Here is a 22201-nt window from a genome sequence, read left to right as displayed (position 1 = left end):
TCGAGGGAAGAAAGTTAGGTGATATAGCTAGTTCAACCCCCGCATACCCAGTTCAAACTTAGCCCCAAAAAAGGAGGAGTTGTCTATTTCCTTGATTCTTACATGCAAGAAAGCATTTCGAGATCGGAGGGTCCGAACACTGCTTGACAAAGGTTGACTCGTTGAATCTGTAACTGGGCCAGTTAATTAAACATGATAGTTCATATAAATAGAGTTTCTCGGTTTACAAGTCAGTTGTGACATGTTCATCCCGTCTCTTCCATGCAAAGGATCTACAACATCGTGCCAAATATAGTGAACTTGACTGACTCGACGCAATCGCTGTCCCACCTGCTGAGATCCACGACGACCCAAAGCGCTTTTTCTTTCGCAACTAAAAGCAGTTGATGAGAATAAATACAAGACCAATATGGATCGTGATATTGCATTCAAAGTGATAGTTCACATCAAGCGATTCAGGGAAGGAATTCCAAGTTGTCAACCCACCGTCAATCTGCATGCATAACCAGCTCAAGCTCATCAATTTTCGTCAACCAAGATCTGCCCCACTGTATTCTCCTATTTGCTTACAGAAGAGAAGATTAAGGTTTCGGTGTTTCCGACAACTCACTGCGATGTTCAAGTCCAGAGACTGAAGATATATTCCTTGTCATTAAACGTTGAAGCCATCCTCTGAGATATCAAGACATCAACTCCTCAGTCCGCCTACACACATCTGCTTTCGTGCATCGGCACTCATTTGTCTTATTAATATTCACTCGCTATTCGAAATGCTTTCGGCCCACTTCCCCGCCATTCTTTTGGCGCTTGGCTCTATCTTAGCACTTGTATTTTGCCCTGAAGTTACCCCTGTTAGGCAATTCCGGTTTGAGCTAACCCTGTGAGATAGATCTCTGGCCAGCCTGTCCGACCATTCGCCGTATGTCATAAGCAAAATAATTCCTTGGAGCCGATCGACTAATTCTTATGCAGGGAAACAGTGCCTATGCTGTTGACGCCGAAGCTGACGAGACTGGCAACCGATGGGCTTTCTCCGTCTATGCAGATGGCTACACTGCTAGGGATGAGGATGGCAACACCTCTCCTGTTGACACTCTGCTTGTGAACAAGGTCTCCAAGCGCTTGACTGTCATCAAGGCAATGAACGGATTCGACACCACCACGCCCCGCCTCAAGATGCGACAAGTTCTTAAGGAGTGCTGGAAGATGACTGGCCTTCAGCCGTCAGAGTTGAAGGAGGTCTTGGGATACCAGATCGAGAACGACGACATGAACAAAGCGCTTGGGGACTGTCGTACCACTATGGGTCTAAGGTCCTCGGCATCCTTTACTATTTCCAGCACGGAGACCAATGCGAACCGCAAGGCGTGTTGGGAGAGGCTTGGAACAACAGTTTTCTCTTCGGCTATTAGAGGCGCGATTGCGGACTTTGCCATCAACAAGCAGCTTATTCAGATCAAGGTTGACAATGGCGGACCCTGGGATCACCTCTACTACGAGTTCTCGTAAGTAAGCCGACGTTGTTTCGGAGGATCGGTGACTTCGGACTCTCGGCGAAGGTGATCGCTCGGTTGTTTAGTTGCGGGTGTTTTCTGTGCCCGCAGAGGAGAGTAATACAGCATAAATAATACTGTCGCTGGAACATTATATTCCGGTTCCACCTTCTTGCTTCGATTGTCACAAGTTCGTCGAATTATGATTGATGTCTACGTAGTCTTGCTCATTTGTCCGTGCAGAGAGGTAAGTTCTGCCCTACGATGTTGACGCCGAGGCTTATGCCAGCTCCGGGCTTGGTATGCGGGGGGGTTCTGAGCCAGTTTGATTAGGTTCAAGTCTCTACGACCGGGCCTGCTAGAGATGACTTAACTCTACGCGCATGTCATCGAGAATAGTCATCGGAACTCTTCACTTGAACATTTTTTGTATCAGATTGGGTAAAACATATGTCAAGAATTGGTGAACCAGCCGGTGGGATAGTTTTGTTTAGTGCAACAAGCTGAGTAAAAGTGCCGAATCAGGCTTAAGCTTTAGCTTTAAGGTTGGGAACTCGTGCATCTATTCGCATCGGATGGCGGGCCGCAAATGGTTTAGCCTCTGCTTGAGACGAGCCATCCTCCACGTCCTGGATAGAGTCAGGAGGTTTTCCTTGATGCTAATTTTCTACACATTCTGGTGTTTCCTGGTAAATCACCAACAAATCTCGTCGCAAGACACTTTGATCGACCAGTTCATCTTGGCGTCTTAGTTCAACTCGTCCGCTAGTTCGCATGGGAAACATCGGAAGGCCTTCGGGCGGGTGCTTTACCTGTAAAGAGAGGAAAGTCAAGGTACGTGGGAATGCGAAAGCTCAGACTGATGTTGGCACCCCCTACGACAAATGAGTGAGTGATTGATATGATGTGCTCAGTGCGATGAAGAAAAGCCAAGCTGCAAGAAGTGCAAAACGAGCAAGCGAACATGTCAGGGATACCAAGACATCTGGCAGACATTCCATCGAGAGGAAAACTTCCATGTCGCTAAGCTGGTTCACACAAGAGTCACGAAGAGGCTGAAAGAAAGACAGCAGCGGGCGACGGAATCGAAAATTCCCCGCCAAATTCAAGTCGATCAGGGAACATTGATACTAAACCACTTCTATCGAGACTATTCCGAAGATTCCGGTATTACCTTCTTCAGTATGTTACCAGCCATCTCGTCCGCGACCCCTGCTGATTGCTTTGTCGACGCTCTAAAAGCTACTGCACTTGCCAGCTCATCGCGGCAATTAACTCAATCCGGACTCATGGTTCAAGCTAGAAGCCACTATGACAGGGCAATTATGGGACTCAAAGGCGCTCTGAAGAATCCCAATGTTGGTCGAGATGACTCGGTGGTGGCGGCTCTGTTCATCCTTGGTCTGTTCGAGGTAAGCCACGTCCCCTCCACATATATGACACGGTGAGGATAGGCCTGATTCCAAATTTGTCAGGCTATCGGTGCGCAGCCACAGAGCAGGCTTGTGGATACCGAAGCTACTTGCCACCCGCATTCTCGAGGCGCTCTGGCTCTTCTACAGCATAGATCTTCTATCAAACAAGACAGCAACCTGGATAGAGTAGTATTGAGGTTCTTCAGTCACGTCGCGGTAAGAAACTATGCCCATCTTTTACAAGCATGGACATTTTATCACTGATGATCTTGAGAATTAGCTGATGGAATACTTCATGAGCCCCCCAGGCTTTGCGCCCCTCTGGACCACGCTGTCTATATTTGAGAAAGATTGGGCCAAGGGTCCAATCCTTGAACCACTCATGAGTCGGGCCGTAGAGTACAAAGCATCGGCTGAAAGACTAATATCCCACCCTAGTTCTAAGCTAGGGCCGACCGTTGGAGAAATGCTGAAACCTGGTCTCGATATTCTTCATGACCTTGCGGATGCCGCCAGAATTGAGTCGCTTTGCTTACCAGACGTTTCAACCAAGATGGCTTTCAACGACCTCATGGATACAGAATTGAACGCGAACGCTCTCATAGCATCCTGTCTCTACTTGACAGTGAGATTGCAACTTATAGAGTTGACGCTCAGTATGATTATCACCGCCGAGGAACAGTCAGAAGACGGAGACGAGCTTCACAATCTGACTGATCAAGGAAGCAAAAACGTGAAGCTGATATGTCAGAAGATATCCGCCATATTCAGAGATGGTCAGCCTGGAGTTGGACAGCATCAGGGATGGCCATTCAGAGCGTGGTGCATGCTTTGGCCCATGGCCGCAATAATGAACTCGTGTTTGGCGGAAGAGGAAACGAGAGGTTGGATCAAGAGCAAACTTTGCCATGTTGGGAAATTGACGGGGTTCGGGCTGATGACTATCATTGCCAGCACATGAGGTTGATACTGATCGTTACCCAAGACTCTCTTAGTTTCATGGAGCTAGCCAAGAGAGGACCTTTTGTTGAGACCCAGTTTCTCTCATTTGGCGTTATTGAGTGAGGATGTACTTTAGTTCTTCTCAATAGGTAGTCCGAACTTCCGGCCCCAAAATGGCAGAATAGACTGCTTCCCCACATGTAGTGATTAAGCTACTATGGAAACTGCATATACCATACTCGTTTGAATCGTGGACAACCCACCGGCCAGCATCTTCGCGCTGACGCTTCCGCAACGGGGAACTATGCAGTGCGGCCGAACAACAAACCATAACCTGAGGTCATGAGATCTTGCGGTTAGACTTAATTGATTGGGCGAATCGTAGTGAACTATAGGATGCACACCACGACTCAGACTAGCGGCAGTCTCCCCAGTCCACCATATTGACCTCTAAGCTGGTTGCCAAGCAGTTGCCAAACTCAACTATAAGAAGAGCGAGTTGACCACCGAGGTGATTGTCGAGCGGACTGGAATTGCACCCTTGGTCTGAAGCCGACGTCTCAATCTAAGGAGCACTCCACGCCCTAAATAATTCTTTATTGCTTACTCGACAGATTACACTACACTCAATGCACTGCAATTGTCGTCTCAAGTTGTCTTTGCAAGGCCCTGGAGATCGAATTTCAGAGTAGTCAATGGCTGTCGTGAGACATTGTCAGCTCATATCTAAACCTCAACTATCAATCTCTGACAAACTCTGCACAAATCTTTGTGCCATTGCAACGACTGTCGTCAAAAGATCTCTGGTGGGGCCTTTGGCACCCCTAAGACATACGGCACGAAGGCCAATATTGAAGACATTGTCACCAGCTATTTCTGCAACAACTACGGTGTAACCCTCTGCAGGAACGGGCTGGCTTCCGATGGGCTGATGTATCTCAAGGTGGGAGCTCTGAATGACTTTAAGAACCAGAGCTTAGTTACGTCTGTTGCTGAGATTTTCGTGTCTAGACGACTGGGCTGGCTGAGACGTGTTCCCGGCGCGATGCAGAAACAGGAGATTCAGTAAGTGAATAGAGACCAAGAGATTTTCGTGGACCTTTCCGATTATGCTTCGATTATTTCATATGGACTAACAACTGCTCACTTACATGCGTGCATGAAAAGAACTAAGGAGATGCTAGGCTTGTGACGTGCATATTCGTTGAGCCATGTGAAATCTAAGGGGAATATGAACTCTGCATGTGCCCAAGTCTACTTAGTGATTCTAAAAATACGCTGTGGGTTTGGATGTGCCCACAATCTTATAATGTTCTGGATCTTTCCAATGACTAAAGGTCCCAGGAAATCATCTCAGCCCAAACTTTCTTAACACCAATCCTGTAGTGAAGCTTTTGGGATTCCCAGACGCTCACCGAGTGTCACCCAAGCAGCAACGAAAAGCAAGATTCTGAAAGCTTTGACATCTGCTTTTTCGCCAAAGCCACAATCAAGCCCATCCTCTACGACTTTATAATCCACGAACCCAAGGTTCTCCACTCTATCTCTAGTGAGAATCTTCTGAAGCATATCGTGGAGCGGTCCACCTTTGGGCCACTTGATGGGGGCTGTGAACGGGTGCTTCTGCCGCTCATACAATTCTTTCAAAATAAACGGTTTGGCTGCCTCTCGAAGAATCCACTTCTCTGTCAAGGCTTGAGAAGCAACGCCGATACCTTCCCACCAAGGACCTTGGTGCCTCTCAGGAGGGATTTTGTCGGGTGTGTAAGCCATCTTGAGACTTGGTGGCAAGTTGTTGACATATTCTGTCAGCTTGTGGTCCAGGAACGGCGTTCTGGCTTCCACGCTGTGAGACATCTCGGTCAAGTCGCCAAGACAGCTCAGAAGAATGTTCGGTAGCGGGCCTTTGCTGTATATGTACTGGGCTGTATGCAGTGGATGCCACTTTCTCTGCATTTTTTGCAGAGTTGCTGGCTTGAAGGATTTCACTATGACGTCCTTGCAGTCGGTGTTTGCCCAGCGCTTGTTCTCCCGCACCCATGGCGCAAATAAGTCCAGATTTGGGTGCCATGCCAGAATGCAGGGCGGAAGAATCGTGTTGTTAACCTTTTGGGTGGCTGTCGTTGGTTCCCAGCCGTGCTCAAAGGCGCCAGCACGGGGAATCAGCATCTTGATATCCCTTTCCGTGCATCTTTGCATGTTTTCTCTCAGCTGCGAGTCTGCCACCAGCGGCGAATCCGGCATAGAAAGATCGGGTTCCCGAAGCAGATCCGGAGGAAAGAATGCGTAGCCGGCAAAGTGCTCGTCGGCGCCCTCTCCAGTCAACACAACCTTGACTCCATTTGCATTCGGCAAGGTTGAGAGAGCAAACTTCCCTACGCAGTTGAGATCGAAATGATGATGCTCGCAATGGTAAGCGCAGTTGGCAAAGTTGGTGGCCAATTCGTTTTCGTCTATTTCCTTCTTTTGAATCTGAACGCCAAGATACTCTGCTGTTCGCTCGGCAATATCTAGACCAGTGTGTTAGCAGAATGGAGCTTTGATTGGAAGTGGTAATGTTCCTACCGGACTCATCGAATCCCGATTCCTTGGGGAACTGAATGGTGAAACAGCTGATACGGCTTGTCGCGTCTTTATTGCCAATCCTGATACCCTCATCTCGTACCAAGTGAGTTACTATCCCGGCAACGAGAGAGGAGTCGATACCTCCCGAGAGGTAGATTCCAATCGGTACATCCGCTCTCAATCGAAGACGTATTGATTCCGTCAGTTTCTCACGCAGACCCTGTACGATCTCATCGATACTCCGGGTCTCTCCCTCAGTCTAAAATGATGTTAGCTATATATATATCAAACAGTCGGGGGGTCATGTACTTTGTCCTTGTAGTCAGCATCCCAATACTGATGAATTTTCATCACGCCGTCTTTTGAAATCTCCATCCAATGGCCCGGGGGCAATTTTTTAACTCCCTTGAATAATGACCTCCCGTCTTGCATCCATCCACCATCGACGATGGCACCGACATCCCACTGAGGCTTCCACCCCAAAGGTAGAAACGCCTTCGCTTCTGGGGCGACCAAAAGTCTGTTGCCCCCGTCAGGCTGTCGCACGATAGTCCAAAGTAGTGGTTTGATACCGAACCGATCTCTGGCTAGGATAACCTTTCCCGTCGGCTCGTCATAGAGCACGAATGCAAATTCTCCGCGAATATGATCCAGGAACTGAGGTGCGCCATACGCATTATACAAAGCGAGAACGACTTCACTGTCGCTGTGACCCTTGAAGACATAGCCTCTGGCTCTGCACTCTTCTCGGATACGATCATGGTCGTAAATTTCGCCATTGACCACTGCATGAAGGCCGTTATTGTCACTGTGGATAGGTTGATTGCCGTCTGGAGTCAAGTCGTTGATAGCCAACCGGCAATGACCCATGCCTGTAGTCATGTTGGTTAGGCTCTAGCTCATAGAGGGGTTGCAGCATGGTATCAGCACTGACCCACGAAGCCATCCTCACTCGCCCACACCCCCTGTGCATCTGGGCCTCGATGGCTAATGGCATCGAGGCTCCTTCTCAGCTGATCTCTGAGATCATTAAAATCTCTGCTATTCTGACTTTGAATGTCGACGAAGTTGTTTATCCCGCTTGCGTATCCATTGAGTGCTTCAGTATGAAAGTGGTGACCCGGAGGAAGTGTCAGACAGGCTGAGATGCCGCACATCTTGATTATCGCTACAGACTAGGCGTTAATTCCAGATCAAATCAGATGCTCGATTAGGAGATCTGACATTGAAGCTCGAAAGCACACAGAAATGGATCGTTCGACGCAATCTGCGAAATGCAGAAAACAAATGCTCTTGAGAACTTGTGGAATCCGGATGCACCGGTGGTGGGGCCAGTACACCTCGGGGGGCCATTTTCGGCCTGTCCCACTCGGTAGCAGCCGAAAGGGGCAACCCCGGGCCCCGCACAATCGGAACAGCCGCGGTCCTGACTTTCCATGTTCGAAACTGTTTATGACCTCGCTTTCCCCAAATCTTGGTCATGGCTGCAAGACGGCAATATGCAAAGAAGCCTTGATTTCGTTTCTCTGGGATTCAAATCGGCAACGCCCTACCTTAGGTTGGCTGGTAAGCGACAAGTATCCGTCCGATGCGGCGATTGAGCGTTTGCTAATTCTACGGCGCCGTGCTCAGTAGAACAAAAAACCACATTTAGAGAATTATTTGATTTTCTACCGCATCGCCAACTCTAGGTAGGGGTATATAGGTAGACTAAGGAGCAGCACAGCACATGGAGGGAAACCCCATTTTACATGAGGATGGTTGCTGATGGTCGACTTGGATAATGTTGGTGGCAGGGAAGCCTCACTTCTAGTATCTAGTTAAGGCATTGGAATGGATGCTTTTTTCTGCCATGAAAACATTTTCCGTAGCAAAGAATGACTTCCAAGCCTCTTAGGAATTCTGAACCAGTGAAGGTCAAATATTGGCGGCACGTGGAGCCTCGCCGATCTCGTTCCTGGTGTCAACTTTCGGACGCCTTGAAAACCCCGGGGCCGGTGCGGCTTGGGGCTTGAGTGCTTGGTCGTCCAATGGGAACACGAATTGCCGTCTGCTTAATTCTTCCGGTAATGTTTGGCAGGAGGAACCTAAAATAACATATAACCTGTAACGTTTGCACGGTTGATGAGCGATACTCGTATTAACCCGATGGGAGATGATGTTCTATGACACTAGCGAAGCCGAGCCAATCATATTATGCTGTCTGACCGCAGGTTGAAAACTTCTATACTCGCGTGCTGTTACGATTGGTGTGTTCGCGTAAATAATTGCCCAGTATTATGTATAGAACCATGGGGAGAAGTCATCTATCGCCAATTAAGGTCTGAAGACCTTCATTAATTGAAGTTTTAGCACCAGTTCACCTCGCTGGAAAGTGAACCTTCAAGTCGTCTTGCGTCCAACACGATCAAGATCTCACTCATTATCCCTGTACAATGTTACTCAACCTCATCACTATCCACGACTGGATTTGTAGCTTCATTTTCCCGACCCTGCCAGCTCAATGGGCGGATCCTGGTCTCTCGCAGGTTGCCTTCGGCGCAAACAACGCATGCGAAACTGGCAGTATACGATATCCAGAACTTATGGGAATTCACATTATAACGCTGACTGCTACTGAAGAACGAAACTTCACATACAAGCCTCATCCCCGCTTTCAAATCGGCCGGGCTATTCATGGCCTGAACTTTTGTAACTTGACAGTGATCTACGCCCATCCCGGCTAGAACGACGAGATCAAAGTTACGACGCTCTTCCCGATGGAAAATTGGAACGGAAGATTTCAAGGAAATGGGTGTGGCGGATGGGTAACGGTGGGGATCGAAGTGGGCGGGATTATGATAATGCCTTCTTTGGAGTCAGGATTGGCTGTTAGTACAACTGATGGTGGACACTCGAGCAAACTTGACGACGCGTCAGGTGATGATGTGTCTTGGCCATTTACTAGTCTAGGCAACGTCAACTGGCCTCTTTTCCTCGACTTTTCCCACGTCGCTATACACGACATGGCCCTGATTGAAAAAGCTTTGACAGAGTCTTTCTATGGCACGCCTCCGAAGTACACGTACTTCTATGGCGGCTCAACTGGCGGAAGACAGGCTTACATGCTGGCCCAACGCTATCCTAACGACTTTGACGGTGTTCTAGGGTTCTGCCCTGCTATCAACTGGGACAAATTTCAATGGTCTCCTCTATGGGCTCACCGAGTCATGGACAAGAAGGTCGTCTACCCACGGCCTTGCGAGTTCGAAGCTATTACAGCTGCGGCCACGAAAGCATGCGATAGGCTGGATCGAGTCGAGAATGGAATCATCTCCATGCCCTCTCGGTCTTTTTTTGATACCCGTACTCTGGTCGGCCACCCTTTCGACTGCGGAGGGACAGATGCTTTGTTCACCGCTGAAGCCGCAGAGGCCGCAAACGCTGCTTGGAATGGACCTCAAAGCATCTCTGGTGAATTCCATTGGTATGGGTATGGAAGAGACGCTAAGATGTGGCAATTCGGGGCTCTTCATACCTCATGCGGTGGTGAAGGAGAAAATTGCGCGCCGGTCAGGTTGTGCATTGCTGAGTCCTACGCACGATACTTTGTTGCAAAAAACGCCAAAATCGATCTTCAAACCCTTGACCACAGTCAATGGGACGACCTTTTCATCGCGTCGCGAAACGAGTATGAATCAATCACCGGCACTTCCGACCCTGACTTGAGCAGGTTCCGCAAGGCCGGGGGAAAGCTGCTCAGCTGGCACGGGATGACGGACCAGATCATCCCTGTCAACGTGACGGTCGACTATACAGACAGAGTTCTCAAGAAGGATCCCAAAGCCCATGACTATTTTCGTCAGTTCCTCGCCCCGGGCGCCGATCATAGTATTTCGAATGCCCTTGCCCCGCGGAACACATTGTCCGCGCTGATTGACTGGGTTGATAAAGGAATCGCTCCAGTCGCATTGAGAGTTGAGGGGCTCAATGCTTATGGTAAATAGATGAGAAGAGACATCTGCATGTATCCCCAAGTGCAGCACTATATTGGTGGTGATCCGGCCTCTCCGGCATCTTTTGCTTGCGTTTAAAGGCACTGGGATCAAGAGAGCCTTGGTGCTCATGCCGAAGTAGAAGTTGGGAGAGCAGGGACACCACTCAACGACACGAACAGTTACTACAGTTAAGTGCACTTGCGGGGAAGCGGAGTATGTCGTGGAGAAGATATGGCGGGCTTCGAGCCTGGCACTTGAGGGATATTCACGTCATAACATCTTGATACTTAGAAAACAGATGGAATGTACGGAATGGAAATATGAAGCAGAAGCAAGTCCCAATCTCAAAATCTTTTCAACAAGAGATAGATTTAGATTGGACAGTGAATGCAGGCTGACGTCGGCCCTGACGTTTCGCAACTTGGGGACAAGAAGTTAGGTATCCACCTAAGTACGGACTTGAGTCAAAACCGGGGCATGGCCTTGTATGTTGAAATCTGAAAAAATGCTTGTATCTAGACATAATAGTTGAGCGAAGTGGTTCAATGGCCCTCAAACCAATATGCAAGAATCGAATAGTTGAAGATGCTGCTATGGAGTCGGACCCCTTCGGAGGTGGTGGAGCCTTTTTACTCCAGGTTTACTCCGATCCCCCTCCGGCGCTTCTCCATCCAGCCGTCTTATTGAAAGACGTGCAACAGCTGCAACCTGCTGGTGAGGGGAATCTGTAAGCATAGTGGATCTAACATCGAGCTGCCGGAGCCGATACAGGCTTATCTTCAACTAAATACTTACTCAAGATCAATGACTTGACACCAATGCAGTGCCACAATTGAGCTTTTCTTAACTCCGTATTGAGTCCGGTCGTTGACAAACTTTAGATTTCGTCATGTTCTCCGCCCGAAACACCTCGGCAACTCGGATAGCGTTGCCGCTAACCCATCTTCAACCAAACCTAACTCCTCCAGGCATTCTTTGAAAGGAACTCACTTCGGCCCAGAAGTTATCGTTCGTCTTAGGACCGTCTCGTTTTTCTACATCTTCGAGTCCACGCCCATTCACATTACTTCACGATCACAATGGCTACTAACTACAAATTCGAGGGATGGGTGGCGGACGACCCCTCCTCGGTAGACGGGAAAATGATTTGGAGAGAGTATGAGCCTAAGGTCTGGGAGGAGACGGACGTCGATATCAAAATCACTCACTCGGGCATTTGCGGCTCCGATATTCATACTCTGCGTGCTGGCTGGGTATGTCGCATACTCATGCGTCGTCTGCATGTTCTTCGAGTCGTGATTGGCTTGCTGACTCTTCGTCCCAGGGTGCCACCAGATTTCCTGCCGTCGTTGGCCACGAGATTGTGGGCGTAGCCGTCCGTGTTGGATCCCAGGCAGAAGGCGGCATCAAAGTTGGCGACGTCGTCGGCGTGGGTGCGCAGTCTGATTCCTGTCTATCGCGCGATGGACCCTGCGATGCGTGCGAAGTCGGCGAGGAGAACTACTGCACCAAGCGCGTCAACACCTACAATAGCGTCCATCGCAATGGAAGTCAAACCCAGGGTGGCTATGCATTGTACCATCGCTGCCCGAGTTACTTCGTCATCAAGATTCCCAAGGCCATTGCGCCTGAGCAAGCTGCTCCCATGCTCTGCGGCGGTGTGACGGTCTTCTCGCCCCTGAAGCGCTATAATGTCGGCCCCGGCAAGAGAGTCGGCGTCATTGGCGTTGGCGGGCTCGGCCATTGCGCAGTCTTGTTTGCGAAGGCTCTGGGCGCAGACAAAGTGGTGGCCATTTCGAGAAAGTCTGACAAGAAGAAAGATGCTGCGCAGCTTGGTGCAACCGATTTCATCGCCACGGCCGAGGATGAAGACTGGGCCACTAAGAATGCCCGCACTCTCGACGTAATTATTTCGACCGTCGCATCTCCCAAGGTATGTCACAATCACCAACTGAAACACAAGAAGTCAGTAATGGCTGACTCGATTTCATCGCAGATGCCTCTGGCCCAGTACCTTGGTCTTCTGTCACGCGGAGGTACATTTGTCCAAGTCGGTGCTCCTGAGGAACCGGTGCCACTCAGCGCTTTTGCCCTTATTAGAACCCGAGTGCACTTGACTGGATCGGTCATTGGTAGCCCTAGCGAAATCAGAGAAATGTTTGACCTTGTTGCTGCGAAGGAAGTCAAGGTATGGGTCGAGACACGCCCAATGAAGGAGGCCAATCAGGCAGTTTTGGACATGGTCGACGGGAAGCCTAGGTACCGATATGTTTTGACAAACTAAGACCTCGTTAGAAACCAATAATGACACGATTTATACCGTTTATTGACTGTGGGCTTTGGGTCCTTGGACTCAAAAGGCGAATTCACAGTTTGGCTGAGATCATCGGGCTATATGTTTCCTGCGGCTTAATGGTACTCCCGTATTAACGAAAAGCCAGTAGTGATTGACGACCCTCAGCGTGAACACTCTCCCTGCATCAGTGGGTGTAGCGTATTCTCGGCAGACGCTCGCAGGCGGATACTACTCTATTTAAGCAGCATGGATACGGGTAGCATGGGTGAATGACCTTGATTTCCACCGGAAACCTCCATCGCAATTTACTTCAAGATCCACATCGAAAGCTCCCCATCAACCGGAAGACTCAAGATCGAATGTCCTTGTTGTCATTGTCATCGCGTTGAGCGATTTGACATCCATCGATCATGATGCCCAAGTCAGGCGCCTTCTGCCAGTCGGTACCGTTAAAGTGAGATATTTTCTTTACAATTTACTGCGCAGTCAAAACATCTCGCTCTCGCGTCGGATGCCACCCATTGTGGAGCGGAACCCCTGTACGGCCGGGGATCTGCGGTTGGCATCACGAAAGAATCTCGTATTTGCCGTTCTTCATCTCCAAACTCGTGTCACTTTCACCCACGAAGCAACAATCCCCCCAGAATAACATAGGAAGCGGGGACGCGATCGCGGGTCGCCCGTGAACAGTTCCGTGGGTTCAGCGCCACCATCTTCTTATATGGACGACATGGCCGCGCGACGTAATTTGGCTCTCTGTCCGCTCCTTATCCATCAGCCTACTTTCTTGTGAGCGGGTGATCAATCAAAGAGGATGAGGGTCTCACAAGTACTTGTCTCGGCCCTCCTGGGTTCGAACTTTGCCGCCGCCAACCCACTTCATCCGCGCATCTACACGAAGCCTTCGCCAGCGACGCTTCCCAGAGCGGAAGCAAGCAACAACAAGGACGCCAACCCCAGCGAGCTCATCCCCGGCGCCTACATTGTCGAGTTCGCGGACGATGATGATACCCCCGAGACCTTCTACAGCTCTCTGAAGGCCGATGGCCTCGATATTGAATCTCGCATGGACCTCAGCAACCGGCTGTTCAAGGGTGTTTCTTTCCAGGTCAAGAATGCTGGCGAGACTCACCATGATGGCGCACTCCTTCGTCGCAAGATCGAAGCCTCGCCGCGCATTCGGAACCTGTGGCCTGTCCGTACGATTAAGCTTGCAAAGCCCGAGGACCACGGCGCACCGGCCAAGGATGTGGCTACCAAAGCCAATACCAAGCGCCAGGAAGCGGCATTCGGAAACTCAACCAAGGACACCTTCTCGCCGCACATCATGACCCAGGTTGACAAGCTGCGCGAACAGGGGATCACTGGCAAGGGAGTCCGTATTGCCATCATCGACAGCGGCGTGGACTACACTCACCCTGCCCTTGGCGGATGCTTCGGCCCTGGATGCCTGGTAGAAGCCGGGTGGGATTTCACGGGCGACGACTTTTTACCCAACGTGAGACCGCTACAGCCCGATGCGGACCCTATGGATGACTGCGCTGGACACGGAACTCACGTTGCTGGCATCATTGCCGCTCAGCTTGAGGGCAATGAGTATGGCTTCACGGGTGCCGCCCCTGGAGCTAAGCTGGCAGCATACCGAGCGTGGGGATGCGCCTCCACATCGACGAACGAGGTGCTGCTCGCGGCTTTCAGCCGCGCCTTTGAGGAGGGAGCTGATATCATTTCATGTTCCGATGGAGAGTTCGTGCCCCTTAATCAGTTTAGGAATCTGACCAAGCTTTACTAACTTCATTGTTAGCCCGTCTGGCTGGGCCGAGGATGCTTGGGGTGTTCTCGCCTCTCGCATCGTCGACGCGGGTGTCCCAGTCGTCATCTCCGAAGGCAACGACGGCGGCAATGGCTTGTTCTACGCGTCGACCCCGGCTACCGGTCGTGGTGTCGCTGGAAGTGGTGCTGTGACGAACTCTAAATTCCCTACGATCCTCAATGAAGGCACATTCTCCGTGGAATCCAACTCCACATCAGGCGTCAAGTCCGACTTCGCTTACTTGCCCGGTGTTCCTGAGCTCGTGGGAGACCTTTCACTTCAGCTCTGGAGCCCGGGTGAGAACAACGCCTGTAGCGAGCTGCCTGATGACACCCCAGATCTGAGCAACAAGATTGTTTTGCTTTCGTTCCCCGACTCCCGAGCCACGGGTTGCTATCCAATTGACCAGGGCAACAAGATTGTCGCCAAAGGTGGACACTATATTCTCTTCTACACTAATGATAATACGTGAGTCACCGCCTCGGTTGCTTTCTACGTTCTACAGCTTCTAATGTCGTCTTCTAGTACTATGCGGGACGAGCAATATGTCTACTCCGAGGGTATCCAGGGCGTCGCTTCTATCCCGCCTTACCAGTCTGACCAATGGCTCTCACTGTTGCAACAAGGTCGCAGCGTCACAATCTCCATCCCCGGCGCCAACAACACCAGGACTCGTCTCGAGGAGCTTGAGAATAAGTCCAGTGGATCCTACATGGGATCTTTCTCCAGCTGGGGCCCGACTTGGGAGCTGGAAGCCAGCCCTCAATTTGCCGCCCCTGGAGCCAACATTCTGTCTACTTTCCCTGTTGCCCTGGGTGGCTATCGTGTTATGACTGGTACTAGCATGTGTAAGTCAACGAACATGTCATGTGTCAAGCCGATGAGATGGCTTTACAAAGCAAGCTGACACTTTTCAAGCTTGCCCTCTGAACGCCGCCATTTATGCTCTTCTTGCGGAAGCCCACGGGACCAAGGACCCCAAACGTCTCAAATCCATCGTGTCATCCACTTCAAAGCCATTAGCCTGGTTTGACGGCACTGTGGCCCACGCCGATCTCATTGCCCCTGTTCCGCAACAGGGTGCTGGAATTATCCAGGCGTTTGATGCAGCCCGCAGCAATGTCGAGCTCAGCATTGATAGCATCTCCTTCAACGACACTGACTATTTCACGGGAAACGAGACTTTCATCATCGATAACCATGGATCTGTGGACGTTGAGTTCGAAGTCAGCCATCGCAAAGCCGTCACCATGTACACCTTCGTGGAGACCACCGACCGCTTGAGGGCTGCCTCATTCCCCAACCCAATTATCGAGGAGTGGGCTGAGCTTCAATTCAGTTCCGAGTAAGTCATCCACGGCCTATGACTATCTCTAAATCCTTTGGACTAATAAGACAACAGAAAGATCACCGTGCCCGCTGAAGGATCCGCAGAACTTACCGTCACCTGCATTCCCCCATCTAACGTCAACGCTACTCGTCTACCAGTCTACAGCGGATACATCGCTCTCACCAGCACCACTGATGCCCCTTCCTTGAGCCTGCCCTATCTCGGAGTTGTTGGCAGCATGCATGACATTCCTGTCATCACACCGGCACAGGCATACCTCGCCAACTACTACAGCCAAGCCCCAGCGAACACAACATACACGATCCCGCGCCCCAACCCGGCCAACCCACCTCTGACTGATCGCGGAGACCAATCAGCGACCCCCAACGCCATCATATCACCCACAGTCGGCACTGCCTCCATCCAGGTCGATGTCTTGAGAGTTAGTGGAGGCAAGGAAGAGAACCTAGGCAGTCTAGCAGGCTGGCCTCTTCCATATGCACCTCGCACCGAAACACGTGCCTTCTTCAATGGGCTGCTTGCTGATAGCACTGTTCTCGAGCCTGCTATCTACGCCATGAAGGTCAGCGCTCTGCGTATCTTTGGTGATAGGGAGAATGAAGGAGACTGGGATGTTGTCAAGACGGTGCCATTCGTTCTGAAGTACGAAACATCTGGAAATGGAACTACCGCCGCAGCTTGATAGTTGGGGGAAGGATGTATTGTAAACTTCCAACTCCGTATCCACGGTCCCCATAATGTCAAAACGTTCAGTGATATTAACCGCCTGGAACCAGGCAGTTCGGGGTCAAATACGCACCACCCTTAAATTGTCAAGTCTTCTGTAGATTTCGGTCTTTCAGCGCCATGGTGCACAGCACCGAGATTTCTTACGCCTGACCGTTGAGCCTCTCATCTAGATTTAACCCGACGGGCGTCTTGACCCTGTCTCATCCCAGAAGAACCCGGCGACCTAGAACGTTCAAGCAGGCCTCCACATCCCAAGACTCAACAATGGCGTTGTGTCTCCTTAGCCAGACGGCTTCAAATACCTCTCTTGCCAATCTTACGGAACCAAAATTCGCAAGATCTCCCATTAGATCAAAGACTTCGCCAACCAGGCCTTCCTGTTCCTCCTTGGCCAAACAGGCAGTGACACAGATAGGCCAGGCGAGTGTATGTAGCCAACGGGGATTCCTCAGCTTCGTCATCGACTCCAGGTTCCGTGTCACCGAGTCGCTGATCTCCATGCTGTCTGGCTGCCAGCCTGAGAGGACGACGTGGAGATAAATGAGCCCAGCATGAGCCCATACCTGCGTGACTAAGACGATTGCTTTAGATTCTTCTTCAGCTAATCGGGAGTCAGCTAGCCAGGGCGGTCTCTGATCCCGTATCTTAGGACCTTCCACGCCCAGTCGACTCAGGCCTTCTCTGAACTTCATTTCGATTTCCCCGCCCCTTCTAAACAGTTCGAGATTTGAGAAGGATCCCCGTTCACGCATATGCTTTTTCCAACTGTCTAACGATGCCACTTCTGCTATCAAGATCATAGCCCAGTTCTGACAGCCAATGAAGCTATCCAAGCGAAGACTACAGTCCCTGTTCGGAATCTCTTCGGGCTTGCCTTCAGCAACAAGCATATCTTGGTAGTATGTCTGTAACCGCGGCGGGTTTCCGAGGGATGTGCTCGCCACAAGGTCATGGACTATAAGAAGAGCCGTGAAGAACCTAAAGGAGCTCTGATCAGGTGTCCATGCCGGAAATTGTGGAGGGTTTTTCATGTGGGGATAAGCGAGTCTGCCAACCTTCCGGCAAGTAGCGGACCATTTAGAGTCTTGGAACTCTTCGCCATTGACCTCGTGCAGTGTTTGTTCCAACAGCATGATACCCGCATCCAAGTGCATAGTCCAATTCTCTGACGTGCCAAAGGTTGCTTCCAAGTACAGCAGATGCACAATACTGTCGTATAGCCTGATGCTGGTGATCAAGTCTTCGTGTACGCCCCGGCCGATGACCTCCTTAACGTCTTGTTGTGCCTTTTGCATTGCTATGTGCGTCTGCTCTTGCAGTTCAGCTTCGACTCGAGATACGCACTTGGGTCTCTCTGAGTGGCGGCGCTGTACTGGCACGATAGCCAAGAAATGTGAAGCGAGGCTAGTAGCCGCATGAGAAAGCGATTTGTTGGCCAGAGTAAGAACGAGCATCCAGCTTCTACCGCCTTCGAGGATGGATGGATAGTAAAAGGGGAATAATGTTGGAAATATGTAGTCCAGATATGCTGAGATGTAACACTGCTCCAACTCAGTTGGGAGTTGTGGTGTAGACTTCCCCGGGCCGGTAGCGGATTCCTGGGGACCGAAATGGGGTGTCCAATCGTTGGAATGAGGAAGTGACTGAGACTGGAAGTCACTGCTCGGGGATATCTGGGACTGCGTAACAGTTGCTAAAGGGTTTTGTCTCAGAGAGTATCTCGTGGTGACCTCGGTAGACCCCGAAGTTGTTGACGACGGCGGCAGAAGGTCATTGGCGTGGGCATCTCCGACGATACGCTGCACAACCCTTCGAGCCCTCCTCAACTTGGCACTTTTCGTAACTTCAGCCTTGAGCTTATCAGTCATAGCCTGCTGTTGCAGGCCGCCATCCATCCATTCCGGGGTCTCTTGGCCGGAGAAGCAGGTGATCTCAAGACCTGCGCAGACATTACAGACGGGTAGTGATTCGTCGCATTTCTTGTGGCGTATGCGACATGTCCAACAGCTTGCTGTCTCTCGTGGCATTGTTCGTTCCGTTGTTTGTGCTGCTAGTTTCCGTCATCTCTGGGGTTTGGTCGGGAACCGAAGGATAGGGCTTGGTGCACCCAAGAGTTGAGCCACGCGATGTTCAGATGTTTCCGCGCGGTTTACCTCAGACTCGGGCATGGCCAGATGTTGTCAGCTATGATCCGCTGAGGGCACTATGCCCAAAGCGGATCTAGTGCACTGTTTCCGCCCAGACCTGTTCCCGCGCGGGAATCTTCAGGCACGGCGGACTTTCAACAACAACAGGCGACGGACTTTGAGGTCGTGATAGTTGCAATATGTAGTCGATAGCAGCGGAAGAAGAATGAGCTGAACAGTATAAAATCTCATAAAAAGTGTCCTGCTCAATGAAGACTTATCGTAGTGTCGTAGTGTCAATTCGAAATTCCATGCTCACATAATGTCAGGCAAGAAAGTCCTAGTTCTTGGTGGAACCGGCCCAGCAGGTGTTTGCCTGTTGCGAGAGCTTGTTCATCGCAACCATGCAACTATCCTACTAGCCAGATCTCCCTCAAAACTACCCAACGACTTGGCATCCAGCTCTCTCCTCGAGGTTTGTTATGGTTCCAGGTCTAGAGACTCCCCAGATACTGAGTATGAGCGCGTTGAAACTAACTTGTTTGTCAGATAATTGAAGGGGAGATGAGCGACACGAAAGCCCTAGACTCAGCAATGGCTCGAATTTCCGTAGTCATATCTCTCCTCGGGCCGAATATCAACGACAAGCACATTGACCCTTCTCTTTACGCCGACATCTACCGCAACTGCGTCTTCCCAGCAATGAAGCAACACAGCGTCAGACGAATTGTCGCCATGGGTACAATCTCAATCAAGCAGCCCGAAGACCAATGGACGTTCTTTCAGACCATGATCACGATCATAATGCCTTTTCTGAATAGCGCTGTGTACCGCAATATGCATAATCTCGCTCGCTTGTTCAGTAAAGAGGGTCACGATCTTGACTGGACTCTCTTTCGTATAGCACAGATCCCTGGAGAATCTGATGACGATAGCTGGAGACGTGACCGGAATCTTGAGGTGTTCACTGGATCGATAGGAGAAAAGGGGTGGACAACAAGTCTAAGACGGGGCGCACTAGCTCGATGGCTCGTGGATGCTGTCGAAGGTAAGATGGACGCTTGGATCAATAAGATGCCTGGGATCAGTCAACTAGCAGTCGCGTGATTGACGTAGGCAGGGGTCAGTAAAGTTGAGATAAGCTTGCGGAAGTGCGTTGAGGGGATTTATTCAGCGCTTTTTCAAAGCCTAGCAAATCAATGTCCTAGGTATTTATCTTCATGCTGAGCAGTATAGATGCAGCGCAAATTTAGCTTGGAAAAACCTATAGGCACTCAATCTTACACCCTCCAGCGATGGAAAATATCTGCTATTACCGACTGGGGGCAGTTCTAAATGCCTCAGCGCCTCGAATTATCAGCGTGAATTAGAATCAGAATTTCCCGCCGAAATCAATCTTGCAGCCATGGCGTCATTCTGCAGGTGCAGCTTGCTCCTAAGTGCACCGGTAAGTCAGTGATGGCTTTGTTCTAGGCCTTCCGTCTACTTTTTCCAGCTAGAAAGTCTACTTGTCTTGGGAGGCTTAACCATAGCCCAGACCGGAAAGCTGCTTGACAACTTATCAGCTCCGCGATGTGCGAGTCCTTGTGCGAACAATTTCTCTGTTGTGAGCAAAGTCTAAGGCTATCACTTTGCGCAACTCGGGACGAGATAGACTCGAGGGGCTCTCTCGGAAATCGCTGCCGGTTTGTCATGTCCGGTATTGCTTTCCGCCTTTCGGAACGCGTATGGCGTCGAGAACCCATGCGGGTCAATGCTTACTCCACGTAAACTTTTCATAGCGTCTAGACTTGACGCCATCCCTTATGGCACTTGTTTAAGTACTGTAGGAATCACTCAGTAAAGATACCATGAACGAATAGGTAGGTTGAGAACTGAACTCTTCACGTCAAGGTCGCTAGCGTTATCGCTAGTTGCACTGGCTCATGGTCCTTCTGGCTCTTCTCATCATTGCTTGTCACACTGCCTATGGGTGTACATCTCTAGATAGCTTGATTATAAGCTGGCGACTTCACTTAATACTTGAACATCCGGTTGTTCCTACCACTTTCTCACAATGACTCGGTTGCGGATCGGGTAGACCTGCGACTTTTGTCTCGGACTGAAATCCAAGACTTTTCAGATCGGCTGATAGTTTCTTGGCGCCCTGAAACGGAACCTTCCTGGTCTTGGCATCCAATACGTCGGATACGTTCTTTCTATCCGGAGGCAACCACCTCGGCTTCCGTTTCTTGTTTCCCTCTCAGGAAAAGCTGCTCCATGACCGCAAAGCAAATTCGAACGGCTGTACGGATATATGGGATGTCACTGTAACCCGAGCACGTGGATTTGGCTTCGCTCGCTTATTACGCCCCTCTCCCCTACTGAGGGGTCAGGGGGAAATCACCCAGCATCATCCCCAACTGATGATCGGTCTATTGACACTCCCGCCTATTAGCCTCCATAATAAGTCGGCGCCCCCCGAGCCGTGATTGCGATCCTATGGGAGACCTGGTTCATAGCTTCCTGTTGCATTCCAAAATCATGGGCTGAGAGCTCAACCCGGCGTCAACCCTTTTTGGCGGAGTGATATGGATGCGAATCAGACCCGGCGCCGACCACACTTTCCCATCCCGATTCCGAGTTCAACACTGAGTTCAAATTCTATCTTTCGCCTTTGTTGTCATGTTTCACTGTCATTTCCAATATCAAGACACCTCTGTGGACACGAATTTGTGCCCAGATATCTCGAGGGCAAGGGTCTCAATGAGGCTCGTTCTGTGCTCGCATGGAAACACAGTAGTGACACAGTTACTGTCTGTTCTCATTCGACCCTTGACTCAGAGTCGCTAGTCCGTTTCCTTTTCAAGACTGTGTCGAACGTGCCAGAATTGCCTGGTATAGTTCGCCAAGCAATCATTTGATCGTCCGGTGGGATTGATGGATGGCCAGTGACATTTTCTCCGAGGTTTGCGACTCGGCATACGATAAGGTGAAGATCTTCCCAGGGTCATGTAGACAACAACTTGAGCTTCATCAAAAGCTTCGTTCCTTCCCGTCCAAAGAATTATCCAATCGTAAGCAAGGGGGAGCCAATGTCCTGAAACTTTGTGCGGGAAAGTCAAAGGGAACCCCGCGCACGTCCGGCAGAGAAAAGCTCCATCGGGAAGCTCAATGAGCCAAACAGCCTCACATTTTCTGTCTCATCTGAGAGCATGTTTGGATTTCCTACGCAGTTGAAGATTCATGAATCCAGGGTATGATGGGTTACTGTTTGGCCCGTGACTCCGTGATGCTAGGATGTTGGACAACGGAGAGAGTAAACTAGCCAAAGGATAAAGATCATCCACGTCCGTTAGCTCTAACCTAGCCAGCGAGGTGAGAGTTACCAGAGCGCCCGATTCGTCCTCATTCTCTCATCTAATTCAACTTCAAAATCCCACAGGTGCTGGACGCCAGTTCTGCTGATTGCCATTCTCTTTTCATTCCACGGACCAGGACCATAAGCACAGTCC

The 22201-nt window shown here is 50.4% G+C and overlaps 8 protein-coding genes across 8 annotated transcripts; 6 read left to right on the top strand and 2 right to left on the bottom strand.

Annotated features, from left to right (window-relative positions):
- Window positions 1–770: 770 nt before the first annotated feature.
- BDP55DRAFT_769579 (uncharacterized protein) lies at window positions 771–1619 on the top strand (the record flags this gene model as incomplete). Its single annotated transcript, XM_060581063.1, has 3 exons — window positions 771–827; window positions 890–919; window positions 973–1619. The coding sequence occupies 3 exons, from the start codon at window positions 771–773 to the stop codon at window positions 1507–1509; spliced, it is 624 nt and encodes a 207-aa protein (XP_060428129.1). The 3' UTR covers window positions 1510–1619.
- Window positions 1620–2586: 967 nt separating this feature from the next.
- On the top strand, window positions 2587–4047 carry BDP55DRAFT_667986 (uncharacterized protein). Its single transcript, XM_060575200.1, has 4 exons — window positions 2587–2660; window positions 2736–2905; window positions 2969–3124; window positions 3189–4047. Exons 2-4 carry the CDS (start codon window positions 2783–2785, stop codon window positions 3867–3869), a joined length of 960 nt encoding a protein of 319 aa, XP_060428128.1. The 5' UTR covers window positions 2587–2660; window positions 2736–2782; the 3' UTR covers window positions 3870–4047.
- A 1050-nt stretch (window positions 4048–5097) lies between these two features.
- Window positions 5098–7709, bottom strand: BDP55DRAFT_612793 (asparagine synthase). Its single transcript, XM_060571211.1, has 4 exons — window positions 7350–7709; window positions 6725–7287; window positions 6416–6674; window positions 5098–6360 (listed from the first exon to the last, which is right to left on the bottom strand). The coding sequence occupies exons 1-4, from the start codon at window positions 7570–7572 to the stop codon at window positions 5219–5221; spliced, it is 2187 nt and encodes a 728-aa protein (XP_060428127.1). The 5' UTR covers window positions 7573–7709; the 3' UTR covers window positions 5098–5218.
- A 1291-nt stretch (window positions 7710–9000) lies between these two features.
- On the top strand, window positions 9001–10618 carry BDP55DRAFT_746522 (tannase and feruloyl esterase; the record flags this gene model as incomplete). Its single annotated transcript, XM_060580551.1, has 3 exons — window positions 9001–9117; window positions 9142–10371; window positions 10402–10618. The coding sequence occupies 3 exons, from the start codon at window positions 9001–9003 to the stop codon at window positions 10486–10488; spliced, it is 1434 nt and encodes a 477-aa protein (XP_060428126.1). The 3' UTR covers window positions 10489–10618.
- Window positions 10619–11134: 516 nt separating this feature from the next.
- BDP55DRAFT_705063 (uncharacterized protein) lies at window positions 11135–12714 on the top strand. Its single transcript, XM_060578023.1, has 3 exons — window positions 11135–11645; window positions 11717–12325; window positions 12389–12714. Exons 1-3 carry the CDS (start codon window positions 11472–11474, stop codon window positions 12674–12676), a joined length of 1071 nt encoding a protein of 356 aa, XP_060428125.1. The 5' UTR covers window positions 11135–11471; the 3' UTR covers window positions 12677–12714.
- Window positions 12715–13300: 586 nt separating this feature from the next.
- BDP55DRAFT_769574 (subtilisin Carlsberg) lies at window positions 13301–16534 on the top strand (the record flags this gene model as incomplete). The annotated part of the gene is made up of 5 exons (XM_060581062.1): window positions 13301–14434; window positions 14493–14969; window positions 15027–15349; window positions 15420–15846; window positions 15904–16534. The coding sequence occupies exons 1-5, from the start codon at window positions 13503–13505 to the stop codon at window positions 16532–16534; spliced, it is 2790 nt and encodes a 929-aa protein (XP_060428124.1). The 5' UTR covers window positions 13301–13502.
- Window positions 16535–16781: 247 nt separating this feature from the next.
- BDP55DRAFT_633328 (fungal-specific transcription factor domain-containing protein) lies at window positions 16782–18608 on the bottom strand (the record flags this gene model as incomplete). Its single annotated transcript, XM_060572539.1, has 1 exon — window positions 16782–18608. The coding sequence occupies one exon, from the start codon at window positions 18606–18608 to the stop codon at window positions 16782–16784; it is 1827 nt and encodes a 608-aa protein (XP_060428123.1).
- Window positions 18609–19029: 421 nt separating this feature from the next.
- Window positions 19030–19814, top strand: BDP55DRAFT_729892 (uncharacterized protein; the record flags this gene model as incomplete). The annotated part of the gene is made up of 2 exons (XM_060579629.1): window positions 19030–19182; window positions 19257–19814. The coding sequence occupies 2 exons, from the start codon at window positions 19030–19032 to the stop codon at window positions 19812–19814; spliced, it is 711 nt and encodes a 236-aa protein (XP_060428122.1).
- Between the last annotated feature and the right edge of the window lie 2387 nt (window positions 19815–22201).

This window comes from Colletotrichum godetiae (assembly GCF_030913485.1).
Source record: "Colletotrichum godetiae strain CBS 193.32 chromosome Unknown BDP55scaffold_27, whole genome shotgun sequence".
Taxonomy (NCBI): Eukaryota; Fungi; Ascomycota; class Sordariomycetes; order Glomerellales; family Glomerellaceae; genus Colletotrichum; species Colletotrichum godetiae.
Note: the sequence above shows the minus strand (reverse complement) of the source record. Positions and strands in the feature narration are given on the sequence as shown.

Excerpts from the sequence above, each read along its gene's own strand:
- BDP55DRAFT_667986 (XM_060575200.1), top strand. The coding sequence starts at position 2,783 with ATGGTTCAAGCTAGAAGCCACTATGACAGGGCAATTATGGGACTCAAA. Across the intron at positions 2,906-2,968 it reads TCATCCTTGGTCTGTTCGAG|GCTATCGGTGCGCAGCCACA; the intron begins GTAAGCCACGTC and ends CAAATTTGTCAG. Across the intron at positions 3,125-3,188 it reads GGTTCTTCAGTCACGTCGCG|CTGATGGAATACTTCATGAG; the intron begins GTAAGAAACTAT and ends CTTGAGAATTAG.
- BDP55DRAFT_612793 (XM_060571211.1), bottom strand. The coding sequence starts at position 7,572 with ATGTGCGGCATCTCAGCCTGTCTGACACTTCCTCCGGGTCACCACTTT. Across the intron at positions 7,288-7,349 it reads GAGTGAGGATGGCTTCGTGG|GCATGGGTCATTGCCGGTTG; the intron begins GTCAGTGCTGAT and ends ACATGACTACAG. Across the intron at positions 6,361-6,415 it reads ATCGGGATTCGATGAGTCCG|ATATTGCCGAGCGAACAGCA; the intron begins GTAGGAACATTA and ends ACACTGGTCTAG.
- BDP55DRAFT_705063 (XM_060578023.1), top strand. The coding sequence starts at position 11,472 with ATGGCTACTAACTACAAATTCGAGGGATGGGTGGCGGACGACCCCTCC. Across the intron at positions 11,646-11,716 it reads ATACTCTGCGTGCTGGCTGG|GGTGCCACCAGATTTCCTGC; the intron begins GTATGTCGCATA and ends TCTTCGTCCCAG. Across the intron at positions 12,326-12,388 it reads CGACCGTCGCATCTCCCAAG|ATGCCTCTGGCCCAGTACCT; the intron begins GTATGTCACAAT and ends ATTTCATCGCAG.